The 13,189-nt window shown below is 32.3% G+C and overlaps 2 protein-coding genes across 2 annotated transcripts in view; one reads left to right on the forward strand and one right to left on the reverse strand.

Moving 5' to 3' along the window:
• The window catches only part of LOC106061169 (26S proteasome regulatory subunit 6A-B), a 6,429-nt gene extending 2,261 nt beyond the window's left edge, over window positions 1-4,168 (forward strand). The window contains exons 5-14 of the mRNA XM_013219241.2: window positions 6-113; window positions 1,717-1,779; window positions 1,879-1,925; window positions 2,051-2,141; window positions 2,243-2,315; window positions 2,517-2,726; window positions 3,065-3,171; window positions 3,254-3,399; window positions 3,527-3,608; window positions 3,794-4,168. Coding sequence (XP_013074695.1) covers window positions 6-113; window positions 1,717-1,779; window positions 1,879-1,925; window positions 2,051-2,141; window positions 2,243-2,315; window positions 2,517-2,726; window positions 3,065-3,171; window positions 3,254-3,399; window positions 3,527-3,608; window positions 3,794-3,904 — 1,038 coding nt within the window. The 3' untranslated portion in view covers window positions 3,905-4,168. The remainder of the gene's footprint in view (window positions 1-5; window positions 114-1,716; window positions 1,780-1,878; window positions 1,926-2,050; window positions 2,142-2,242; window positions 2,316-2,516; window positions 2,727-3,064; window positions 3,172-3,253; window positions 3,400-3,526; window positions 3,609-3,793) is intronic.
• Window positions 4,169-13,169, reverse strand: LOC106061173 (DNA repair protein complementing XP-A cells-like). Its single transcript, XM_056022377.1, has 7 exons — window positions 12,881-13,169; window positions 9,808-10,013; window positions 7,658-7,788; window positions 5,995-6,100; window positions 5,707-5,869; window positions 5,129-5,246; window positions 4,169-4,723 (listed from the first exon to the last, which is right to left on the reverse strand). Exons 2-7 carry the CDS (start codon window positions 9,933-9,935, stop codon window positions 4,572-4,574), a joined length of 798 nt encoding a protein of 265 aa, XP_055878352.1. The 5' UTR covers window positions 9,936-10,013; window positions 12,881-13,169; the 3' UTR covers window positions 4,169-4,571.
• Window positions 13,170-13,189: the final 20 nt, after the last annotated feature.

Below are 13,189 nucleotides of genomic sequence, written 5' to 3' on the forward strand. Positions count from 1 at the left end.
TTTAGTTATTAGATGTTGACCCTCAAGACCAAGGAGAAGAAGATGGTGCTAACATAGATCTTGATTCCCAAAGAAAGGGAAAATGTGCAGTCATAAAAACATCTACCAGACAGGTAATAAAAATGTTAATTATAAGTAATTATCAATAAAGGGAAAAGACTTTTAGATTTAGAATTTTTAATTGGCATGCAAATAAGGATATTTGCAGATTTTGATTGTCAATCAGTGTACATGTTTGAATCTAGCATGTTTAGTATTTTCAATAGGAGTGATCTTTAAAAAAAAATATTTTTATTATGAAATTATTTATATATATGTTCTCTAATGATTTTATTTTTTTTTGGGGGGGGGGGGTTAAAAAATACATTTTACACATTTTTAAAAATCTAACTCTGACCACCTACATCAACATATTATTAGAAATCTGTAACATATGTTTCCAAATGTATACAAGTGTAACCAATTTGTGCAGATACAATTTTATAAACCCTAGTCTTAGTTTAGATTTTTTTTTAAAAGTATCTAGAAGAAACTAATTAATTTGAAATTACTATGTAATGTCCATCTTTCATGGATTTAATACACAGAAGATAACTATCCATCTATACAAAATATAAAATGTATCTGCATTAAATATATTTTGATATAGTTTCAGCTAAATTAAGGTAGATCTTATATATATCCATCCATCCATCCCAGTGGCGCTACAGCCCATGGAGGGCTCTGGCCTGCTTTAACACATCCTTCCATTCAGATCTCTCCTGGGCCTTTCGTCTCCACGCCCTAACCCCAAGCTGCTTCAGATCTGCTTCCACGTCATCGCAAAACAAAAATCATGTCCTTTTCCAGGCCTAGGTCGTTTTCCATTGAGATCTGTCCGGGTTTTCTTGTGTGTATTAGCTTTCGTAACAGTATTTTTTATATGACAGAGTTGTTAGCCCTGTGCATAACCATCTGGGGGGTTGCCCCTTTCAGCTCTCTGGATAGCTGCCTTTATTTTCGGGTAAGGTGCCCTAGCCCTTGTGGATCCCTCCACTTCCTGCAAGGCAGCAGGTTTGATTTTGGTCCACCCCGGGTATTTTATTTCCCCGGTACCCACCATATCTGGAAGGCATTCCCCTATCCGCCACCTGGGGAGGCGCTCGATGGAAGATCAAAAACTCCACACGAGATCTTATATATATATATATATATTGTCAATATTATTAATCTTTTTTTAATATTGTCAAAATGCTATGGACACAATTTCTGACCATATCATATTTTAATTAGGAAGTAATGCTGTAAATGTCTTTCTCTTCTCTCTCCCCCCCCCCCCCCCTCCCGTTTAATATATTACTATGCTGAATGAAATTTCAACACTTAGGTCGCTGAGTGTTTAAGCACTTGGCTTCTGAACCTTGGGTCATGGGTTCAAATCTCTGTAAAGACTGGGATTTTGAATTTTGGTATTTTTAAGTCGCCTCTTGAGTCCCAACTCTAATATGGGTACATGAATTGAGTTGGGAAAAGTAAAGGTGGCTGGTCTTTGTGCTGGCCACATGACACCCTGCTTGTTTACCGTTGGCAAAACAAAGGGAACCTTAACATCATCCCCCTATAGATCACAAGGTCTGAAAGGGGAACTTTACTTTTTTACTTACATTTGCTATCAGAGAGATCAATTATTACACTTGACATCAGAAGTGAAGTTTAATTATTATATTTTTTACACAGACATACTTTCTTCCTGTGATTGGACTTGTTGATGCAGAAAAACTAAAACCAGGAGATCTTGTGGTAGGTTAGGTGATCCTATATAAATAGTAGTAACTGCTGTCAAGTACATATTTAATTAATTTTTTAAAACGTTACAGTGTTATCCAAAATTTCTTTCAGGGGGTTAATAAAGATTCTTATCTCATTCTGGAAACTCTACCAGCAGAGTAAGTTTTTTGTTTTCTTATCAAATTTATCATTGTATCTTTATATTATAAATCAATTTAAAAAGTATTAAATTTTGTTGCTGAAAATAATTTCTTTCATTTGATAATTTTGAATTACTTTATAGATATGATTCACGAGTAAAAGCTATGGAAGTAGATGAAAGACCAACAGAACAATATGCAGATATTGGTGGCTTAGATAAACAAATCCAAGAGGTACAGTATATGTCTCTGAAATTAAATACCAGTAATTTTAAATATTAATATTGTTTTTAGAAGTATGCTATCTAGTATTCATTTTTCATTCACTTTACTAGCTCATTGAAGCAGTTGTATTGCCAATGACACACAAAGAAAGATTTGAAGCTTTAGGCATTCAACCTCCTAAAGGTAGAACTTTTCATTGAATTCAGTATGCCTTTTTAGACTAGAAATTGATTACATAAATAAAATTTACTGCAAGTTGAAGCTTTATACAATATTTATCCTTTTATTTATTTGATGGTCATTATTTCCTTCAGTGCATTTATACTAATGTATTTCACACATGTGCATCATAATCATTCTAAAACTGAACAAAATATGTTTTAGGTGTTCTTCTATATGGTGCACCTGGTACTGGAAAAACGTTACTAGCCAGAGCATGTGCAGCACAGACCAAATCAACATTTTTGAAATTAGCTGGACCTCAGCTAGTGCAAATGTTCATTGGTGATGGGGCTAAACTAGTTAGAGATGCTTTTGCACTAGCAAAAGAAAAACAGCCTGCAATTATTTTTATTGATGAACTTGATGCAATTGGTATGTTGTTTTTAATTCTGGTCACTATTTACATGTTCCTAAGAATCCTGCTGGTGCAGTCTGATAATGTCTGGAATTTCCAAACTTAAATTTCGGACTAGAAAAGTTCTGGAAAATTGGAAAAGGGGGGGGGGTAATTCCGATCAATGGTCTGCTAAGTTTTGAAATTTAAACAGATATCTGAATTTATTTAGACAAAAAGAGTAAGAAACTGCATAAATAGACAAATTAAACTTACTTTGCTTTTTTTTTTTTTTTTTTTTTTTTTTTTTTTATTATATCAAAAATGTGCTTGCTTAATGTGAGAAGAACCAATTGTCATTTCATTTTTTTTTAAGGTACTAAGAGATTTGATAGTGAGAAGGCAGGTGATCGAGAAGTACAGAGAACTATGTTAGAACTTCTTAATCAAATGGATGGTTTTCAGCCAAACTCTATGATTAAGGTATATAAGAAAATTCACCTTATACTATTGATTATCCAAATGCTTATTTTTCTCTTAATCATCTCAGTTTTTATTTGTATAGGTTATTGCTGCGACAAACAGAGTGGATATTTTGGATCCTGCTTTATTAAGATCAGGTCGTCTTGATAGAAAAATAGAATTTCCTCAGCCAAACGAAGAAGCTAGAGCACGCATTCTACAGATTCATTCTAGGAAAATGAATGTGAAGTATGAGCTTGTTGTTTCAAATACAATTCAAGTAGTCACACATTCTTAAACCTTTTTTTTTAATAGTTCAGTCAAAAAATTCTTTTATTTAAAAAATATATTTTAATATTTCATAACACTTTTTCAGTAAGGATGTAAATTTTGAGGAGTTGGCGCGATGCACAGATGATTTTAATGGAGCTCAACTGAAAGCTGTGTGTGTTGAAGCTGTGAGTCAATTTTTAAAAAAAAATTACTGGCATAAGTTTTACATCTGTTCTTTTATTTCATTACTTAAATTTAAAGTAATGACTGTCAATTTTAAACTTAAACCAATTCATATCACATGATTTTAATAAAACTTTTTTTTTTCTTTAGTAAATTACTAATTATGATTTGCCACTTCCAATTGCAGGGTATGATTGCCATGAGACGTGAAGCAACAGAACTTTCCCATGAAGACTATATGGATGCTATAATTGAAGTTCAAGCCAAAAAGAAAGCTAATCTTCAATATTATGCATAGATATTTTTTTTTGCTGAATCAACATTAGCTTAAGTTTGTTAGATATTTTTCACACTTATGACACATTCATAATTTTAAGTAATGTATGGTACATTATTGCTTCTCAGTAGGAGTTCCTGATAGAGATGAAGTGCACCTTTAGCATACCTTATTTTTTATTATGGTATAAATGGTGTACAAGGATCAGTTAAATAATCTCTAAATGCTATCAAGGGACAAAAGATGTTATTAAATGTTTTGTGATAAAAATTATAAAAAGAAAAAGGCTTTTGTTGTTTTTATATATATTAATTTAGTTTTCAAGTTCAGTGTATAGCTATAAACAGCTGTATAAGCTCTTCAAAAATCAAGTTGATAGCAATCAAAACAAGGAAACAATTAATACTAAATCAGTATAACTAGCATGAAGATAGTAATAATAAATAAATCTATATGCCAACTAATTAACAAAGAGTTTGTAACATTTTTTATCATTACTAAAAATGATTAACTTAATAAAATGTATACGAAATTACAACTATTTTACAAGACATTTTAATTAAAATGGTTGCTTAAATTATCAATGTTACGGGATAAATTTCTTCAATATGTAAGCTTAAATAAAGACTTGTAAAAAAAACAAATGCCATAAAAAGTATGAACAAATAATGCCAATGACTGAATGTAACTACATTTTCTCATAACTCCATACATGGCCACAAGAGGAGCATGTCTTTGAATACATGTCTTCATCTTCATCATAAATTTCATCCCTATACTCGTGTTGATGGCCAGACAAATCTTTTCTCCACAAGCTACTTCGTACTGACATACGTAATTCTAGAATATAAAAATTTAAAAACGATGGATACTAAGATGTATGCTCTTTAAAGTATTCTAATGATAGTTATAATTATGTATTAAAAGTTAGATGCCAAGGTGAAATCCAAGTTATTCCAATCTGCACAAGTCAAAGTTCTGTAAAATTCAAATAATTTTCATTGTTTTATTTTTTACTTTATCCTTACTGAAAAGAAAAGGTTTATTTGACATCTTTAATGCATGTTCATCTAGTGGAAGATTATAATGTACTTAGCTCAAAATAAGAGAAACTCCTTCTTTAATTATTTATAATGGGCTAAAGTAAAAAAATATATTTACAATATGTCCTAATCCACATCATTTTATTGCACAACTATGACGCTAAAAAACAACATTTACTTATTAGATGTAATGTAACGGTACCTTTTAATTTTTTATTGAATTTCTTTTGTTTGGCCTTTTCTCTGTTAGAACTTCTTTCCTCCCTGGCTGCTTCTAAACTTTCTTCATTACCCCACACTTCCAGTACTCTTTTCCAAACCTGCAATATATAATAAAATGCACATTAACATTTTAACTATTATTTCAAACAAGTAACTTCATTTGGCCAGCACTACCTCAATATTAGAATTTACTTTGACACTTTTCACTAAATTAAAAAATTCAAGGTTAGTATATTCAAGTAGTAGTCTTTTTTTGGAAAGTCAGTCAGTTATTTAAGCAATAATTTCATCCTTGTCTAACGTTTAGATTTTGTTTTAACCAAGTAGCCTTCTTATATTGTAAATAACAGCAGTTTTATCATCATTTGTCTTTAGAATTAAAGCAACTCTCTTGTCTCTTCCTTTTTCTCCCCCAGTTAACTGAAAGCAAGGCACCACTTTGTTTTTAGTAAAGTAACTGACAAATAATATGCCAAGCTTGGAAATGTGTTCAAAACTAAAAACTGAAGCTAAATAATGTCACTTTTAAAAACATTATAATTGAGTACATGAGCTGACCTGGGGCATCAAGTATAGTTTCATGTCTCCCCATTTGTCATTGTGGGGATTTTTTCTAACAATATATTTCAGTGGTGGCTCTCGTTTGTCAAAGTCCTCATCTTTAAGCAAATAGTTATTCTTTGCATCTGTTTTTGTGATTAAACTATGTTTTTCTTCATCTCTGTCAAATAAAGTAACAAGAAAAGAACATCAGTGCTGCTAATACAAAAATTATTTTTTAATTACCATTTAAACAAGGCTAAATAAAACAATTTTGATTTTCTAAGGAAAAAAAAAATTAATTACCGACATGAGTCACATACTGGATGGTCAAACTTAGAAAACAAATATGAATCTAAAAATTCTTTATTACATTCTTCACAAAAAAGGTTGTCAACTTCAATTAAAGGACCTAGAATAAGACAAATAACAAAAAAGTAATTTGTTACTTTTACACTAAGTTCAAGTGCACATTATGCCTAAAATACATGAGGCATAAGTAATGTTATTAAAAGCATTATTGTTATCTAAGACTTTTCCCTTGCGATGATGTTCAAATGGCTTAATGAGCTTAGTTAGAAAGTATTTTTATGTTGTGATTTAAGAACATAAATTTATTCCTGTTATACAATGTACAAAATATAGGCCTAAAGATTATAACGAGCTGTAAAAAAAACACCTATTAGAGCTATGGAGGAAATCGCTGTCATGGTTTCTTTGGATGAAAGAAGAGAGAAAAAAACCCTGTCCCAATTCACCGAAATAGAATCTTTAGAGAGGCACCCACTCAAATCCAAAATCCACAAGACTGGCACCCAAATTGGCTAAAAAGAACTCATTTTGTTAAGGAATCACAGAACCTTAGAAAGAAATACCAATTAGGAAATATAACTATTGAGTCAACAAAGCAGCATAATGCTTTTCCTCCCTAGGACCAGAGTTCCCTCCCTCCTATAAGAGACAGCATCGAAAATGTAACCAAAAAATCCGATCACAACCACAGTTCAAGGAATTATTAAACTCATTACCTTAACAACCAATGGGTCAGAGTTTACACAGATGGATCCTCTCAAAAATCCAACACAAACGAAGGAGCTGGCATACTGATTGAATGGCCCAATGGAGAAAGACTGGAAAAGTCAATTGCAACTGGCAATCTCTCAGACAGCCATAGAGCAGAAAGGCAAGCACTTGAACTAGCAGCTACTACACTAATAAACTACCCATGTACACCAAACAGCCAAATTGACTTATTGACACATGCCTAAACAGTCCTTCAAAGCCTGAAAAACTCTGATACTTCCTATATAAAGCAACTCAAGACAGCTCTTGTAAACCTTAACATCAATAGCAAGGAAACTTCTTCAATGGGTTCCAGCACACATTGAATTAAAAGGTAATGAAAAAGCAGACATACTGGCCAAAGATGGAAGAATGAACAAACAAATGAAAATCCCTCTCTACCCAAAAGAAATGATGAAAATAATAGAGTGTAGAATAAATGAGAATTGGACAAGCTCACATCCCAATTACAAGAAAAAGGATGCCTATTATAAGCTATCTCGACTGACCAACTCATAATTTTTGGATTCAGAACCGGACACAACAGAATAAGACAACAAATGTTCCGGAAGCTAAAAGTCTACTATATGGAGAACTGCCTGATCTGGAAACCACTGACTGCGCAGTTCATCTCAGATAGAGGATTACTGATCTGAACCCTCCAACATGTAAAATGAGAACAAAGAAGAAGAATTCCTCTAATGACTCTAATAATATGGGATGACTTACTAGATTAACATAGTAATATTCTTATTGGAAAGAACACCTGTATATATATATATATAATAGCATCAACTGAAAACTTTCAGACAGTCAGAGCAAAAAAAATACTCCATCAGTCTTATTGCATTCTAAACATTTACTCTATACAACAAACAAAAAGCCTGTAAATGCTAAAACATCTTACCAGGCTCATGTATGATTGTTATCCCTTGTTTAGTAGTTTTAGTGTCTATTGTGTCATCTGAACTTTCTAAGAAAAAACCTGCTCCAGTGTCAACATCAACAGGTGCTCGCTTGACTTTCCCATCAATGCAACTTTAACAAAAAGAAAGCATTAAAAATATAAATATTTGTTTTGTTTTTTGGGGTGGAGATGCTTTAGTTAAGTTAGATTTCATTATCATCACTTATCTTTTAAAATGTTTAGGTGTTATAAGAGTGTGTGTGTGTGCATGTTTGTATTTGCTGATGAGTCTTAAGGTAGATGAAGTGCATAAAACATAGTGTATGGCTAATGTATTCTGTCTTAAGGTAGATGAAGTTCATATAACATAGTGTATGGCTAATGTATTCTGTCTTATGGTAGATGAAGTGCATAAAACATAGTGTAAGGTTGATGTATTCTGTCTTAAGGTAGATGAAGTGCATAAAACATAGTGTATGGCTAATGTATTCTGTCTTATGGTAGATGAAGTGCATAAAACATAGTGTAAGGTTGATGTATTCTGTCTTAAGGTAGATGAAGTTTATAAAACATAGTGTATGGCTAATATATTCTGTCTTAAGGTAGATGAAGTGCATAAAACATAGTGTAAGGTTGATGTATTCTGATGTAAACATGAGTACCGGGTAAGTCTTATGGTAGGGTAGATGAACTTCATAAAACATAGTGTACGGCTAATGTATTCTGTCTTAAGGTAGATGAAGTGCATAAAACATAGTGTAAGGTTGATGTATTCTGATGTAAACATGAGTATGTCTAATGGTAGGGTAGATGAACTTCATAAAACATAGTGTGTGGCTGGAAATTGGGGACTGAGAAACAGAAGGGCAGGTGTTCATTGTAGTTTTGGAGTTATATTTTATTTATATTGTACAAGGTTTTTTGTTTGTTTTTTTAGTTTCTACATATATCTTCATTGGAATTTTAAGATGTATCAATTGTCAATAAAAGTTAAGTACATTTTTGTTTAGAAAGAAGTTTGTTCAAGTTTTATTCAAGTTCTATATTAAGTAAATGGAGGTGCAGTGGCTGAGTGGTAAAGCACTTGGTTTCTGAATTGGGTGTCCCGGGTTCGATCCTGGTGAAGACTGGAATTTTTAATTTCTGGATCTTTGGGCACCTCTGAGTCCACCCAGCTCTAATGGGTACCTGACATTAGTTGAGGAAAAGTAAAGACAGTAGCTCATTGTGCTGGCCACATGACACCCTCGTAGGCCACAGAAAAAAATGACCAAGTTCATAAGATATTGCCCCAAGAATACAAAGGAAAGGAAAAAAATATTTTTGTTAGTTTCAAAAGTTTCTTTCCTAAACTGTGCAGTTATTGAGTGTTCTGTCCACAATTTCCACCTCTGGTACTTCTTAATGATCCACTCTCAGATTTGTCCCATGGTCAGTAGAAACATGCTTGGGGCTTCAATAGTGGTTATGGTCAAAGCACCCTCTCTTATAAGGGTACCTGCTGCCACATTGGCCCTCACACAGTATTGCAAAGGGGGATTACAGCATAAAAACCACAGCACCAATAAATTGGTTGATGTCATCTGCTATCAGAGATTACCGTCCCCCGATCACTTAAGGCCAGAAGACTGGAGCAAGAGTCTGTGAGTAATATGACCATGGTTGCATTTGTTTCTTTGTTAAGCATTTAGGCTTTGATATGCTCAAAAGCCAGAGTTATGCCTGTGAGTTCAGCGTCCATACTAAATGCAGCACAGCAGATCTGTTTCAGTACAATCCAGGTATTCTATAAAGATTCCATACCCAGCTGTAACAATATATGGCACTGGACGGGTAGGACTTAATGGTATTAAGTGTCATCTGTTTTATTTAGGGAGGTGCTCAGTGTGGCTCCATCCTGCCATGTCAGATTCAGATTAATGGGAGGTGTAGGCAGCCTCCTCTAAGAACCCAATCAGTAGAAAATCCAGCTTTCACATTTTGATGCAATTTCTTTCCACAGATTTACTAATACACTGTGGGAATCATGGGCAATTACATCACCCTCTGTCTCCTCAAATTAAGATGAGCCAAGTTACTAACTGGATAATTAACAATAATTAATAAACTAGATACTACCAAATGTTTTTTACTAAGAATATTCTTAATACCTTTTCTGGTCTTTTTCATGAGGCCTTTTGGTAATTTTTGATTGCCTAAGAAGCAGAGCCTTTTTTTTATTGATTTCTATTCTAGCCTTCTGAGTACTTGTTAGATTATCAGAAATGCTTGAAGACATGGTGACATTTCTCTTTCAATGTACTGATTATAGTATTGAAATGTAATGCAGACTAAACATTAGATGTTTTTTTTAAAGCTGTGAATAAAAATATAGATATATACAAATATAAGTTATAATCTACTTTAATTTAGTGATTATAAACATTTCTGATCCTAATTATTTTACTCCTTGCATAAGCTACAGCATTTATTTGCAAATAAATGCCAAAAAAAACTCAAATTATGACCAATAGCCAAAGGGACTTTAAAAGGGGCATAAGTATTGGAGGTGAAAAGCTCATTGACAAGTGTCAGTAGTTTTAAATACCTCAGAGCATTGTCTCAGATGAGGGAACAAACCTGAACTACTGGCCTGAATTGCACAATCTACAGCAGCACTTGCAAAACTCAAAACAATATGGAAAGACAAAGGCATAGCCCTCAACACTGATATCAGACTGATGTGCTCCCTAGTCATGGCCACATTCTTAAATAGTTGCAAGTCTTGAACGCTGACTGCAGAGGATCCTTGCAATAGAATTGAGATGCTACAGAAGGATCCTAGGTATCACATTTAAAGACCGCATTACAAACAAGGAGATTAGAGAACAGGGTTATTTAAGTGATTGGACCCCATGATGACCTGCTAACTAATGAAAAAAATGTGCAAACTAAAACTCTTTGGCCTTACAAATCTTTGAGGCTTGCAAGGACCTTCCTTCAGGGAACAGTACCATGAAATAGAAGAAGAGGCAGACAAATAAAGCGATGGGAAAACAACATAAAAAGGATAAACTACAGACTGCACATTTTACATTTTTTATAGAAATGGATAGCTGTAGCATTCATATATAGATATTAATTTTATTCGATTACAATTTTCTCTTTTCTGAAATGTGAGTCCCAACATTTGATATAAAAAATCCTTGCCACAGGTCTTTTTTGCAAATACAACTCAATTTCACAATGATAATATTTCTTGGAATGAGATTTGCTGTGAGTCTGTGGCTGTCTTTAAGAAATATAATTTTTTTTTAAACTATAGAGCAAATCATTTTCCTTTAATTATACACTTTGAAACAGAAAAGATGAGAGCAAGATAATGCCAATTAGTTAAAAATTGTAAGTAAAAAAGTTAAGGAACAAAAAGTCAAGTAATGTTCCCTTTCAAAATTTGCAGTCAATGCTTACATGATCCTAAAAGAGCTTTGCAAATAAACTTTACCAAAAATAATAAAAAAATAAATATTATATTTGGATTTTTGTTTATAATGTTATGAGAGAAAGTTATTTTGCATAATTTTTAAGTATATAAATTCTATTTATGTACGAAGTTAATGATTGGGAGTACTGGACTAGCTATCACTTGCATGAATCACAATTTGTTTTGAAGCATAAGAAGCTGAGTGGAAGATCACCATGGCCAACAGGTTATGCCCAGTAGGTTAATGCTTATCGATTTTTTAACACTACATAGTCTATTAGGAAACTTTTTACCTGGTGATACGATATAAAGTGTATAGATCCCTAGAATTGTAAGTGTAACTATAGTTTATGACTATATTATTCATAAGAGATAAATTACGGTACCGCTTCAAGAACAATGATCTCTTTACTATTAAAATTATTAGCCTTTCACTTGGAAATTCCCACTTATCTGTTCTTAACCACAAAAAAGGGGGGGGGGGGATTAAGCGGGTAAACATTGGTTATTATGATTGTCCTGAATAGTATCTAAATTAAATTTAGTGATTTACACTGATTTTAGGAGATCTGGATCTAGTATTTTTGCTCAAATTTAGTCAGTATTATATTAGTACTTCTCCAGTTAGTGAAAACAGTTCCGCAGAACCAATTTTTGAGCCACAACTGAAAGATCAAGAGATGTAAAAGAAACTGCTCTTTGCAAAAACTTTTACAATGATACTTAAAGCAAATTAATTAATCAATTAAATTTAATGTTTGAAGAACTAATCCATAGAACAACAAATTCCTATATGAAACATATATTATGATACATCTAATACAAATATAACTAATGATAAATATCTGTAGCAACAGACGATAAACCTGCAAAAAACAAAACATTTCCAGTGTGAGTGTGTTTGGTGATCCAAAGATACATATTATATATATTTGATATTAATTGTTATTTTAATTGGTTTCAATCTGAATTTTATCAATAAAAAGATCTCTATAACTTAAAATGTAGTGCTTTATTACTTCTTCACTTTTTACTCACTACAGCTTGAGTTAGACATTTTTATTAGTTTAATTTAGTTTTTAAAAAATGGGTAATGTTTATCAGTTGTTATATGAATTTTAAAAATTTCAAAATGATCACAATGCAATGAAACCTATTTGGTCAGATAGAGCTTGAGAAATGCTTTCCAATGATACCAATTTTATATTGCTGAGTTGTGAGGGAAGTTATTAAATTTTTAGTGGCCAAAAATTAGCCTTCTTTAGCCTTTGTAAAGAAAAACAAAATCTGTGACCGAAACAATTTAATTAACTGACAGTTGAACTTTAATTAACTGTATTATAAAAAGTCTTAAAGATATGGGGTTGAAACTTCACACTTTTTTTCATTAACCCTGTATTCTGTTAAAACAAATTTTAAAAATAAGACCAAGCAAATAAAATCTTTGAAAAAAAGTTGAATTAATATATAAAAAAAGCATTCGACAAAAAATAAAAATATATGTGATTTTGTCATCATATGAGCCCAAAAATCACAAATAAAACAAATCAGAGATCTGTACTTGGCAATTACAAGTTAAGCACTAAAGTTGACTAAAGCAGGGGGTCTACCAAAAACCAGAAAACATAGCAAGGCCGCCAATGAGACAAAAAAGTTTGCGAACCACTGTTCTAGATCATGATGATGATTATTGGCATTTGTCTTGTCATTAATATAAATATTATTATGATTATCAGTATTATCTTTCTCAACTTTCTCACTTTCAATAGTTTCAAGACATTCGTCGTGTACACTGTTTGTAGATCTAGATCTAGATTGATTCTAGAATCTAGATCTTTTAGGTCTCTATAATAGGTCTAAATAGATTTAGATCTCTACTAGTCTAGTTTTATAAATTAAAATATCAGTACAGTACTATTCTATCTAGACTTAAGATCTAGATTGACAATGTTTTATTTATTTATGTATTTATTTATTTATTTTTTTGCCAGTCTTTTTTTCATTTTAATGATACATCTGGAATTCTAAGAGCCAAATATTGATTATTATCGAAAGTATAAACGCCAGCC

Source organism: Biomphalaria glabrata, chromosome 1 (assembly GCF_947242115.1).
Source record: "Biomphalaria glabrata chromosome 1, xgBioGlab47.1, whole genome shotgun sequence".
Classification (NCBI taxonomy): Eukaryota; Metazoa; Mollusca; class Gastropoda; family Planorbidae; genus Biomphalaria; species Biomphalaria glabrata.

Excerpts from the sequence above, each read along its gene's own strand:
- LOC106061173 (XM_056022377.1), bottom strand. The coding sequence starts at position 9,935 with ATGTCTTCAAGCATTTCTGATAATCTAACAAGTACTCAGAAGGCTAGA. Across the intron at positions 7,789-9,807 it reads CATGAAAAAGACCAGAAAAG|TTGCATTGATGGGAAAGTCA; the intron begins GTATTAAGAATA and ends TTTTTGTTAAAG. Across the intron at positions 6,101-7,657 it reads AACAATCATACATGAGCCTG|GTCCTTTAATTGAAGTTGAC; the intron begins GTAAGATGTTTT and ends GTCTTATTCTAG.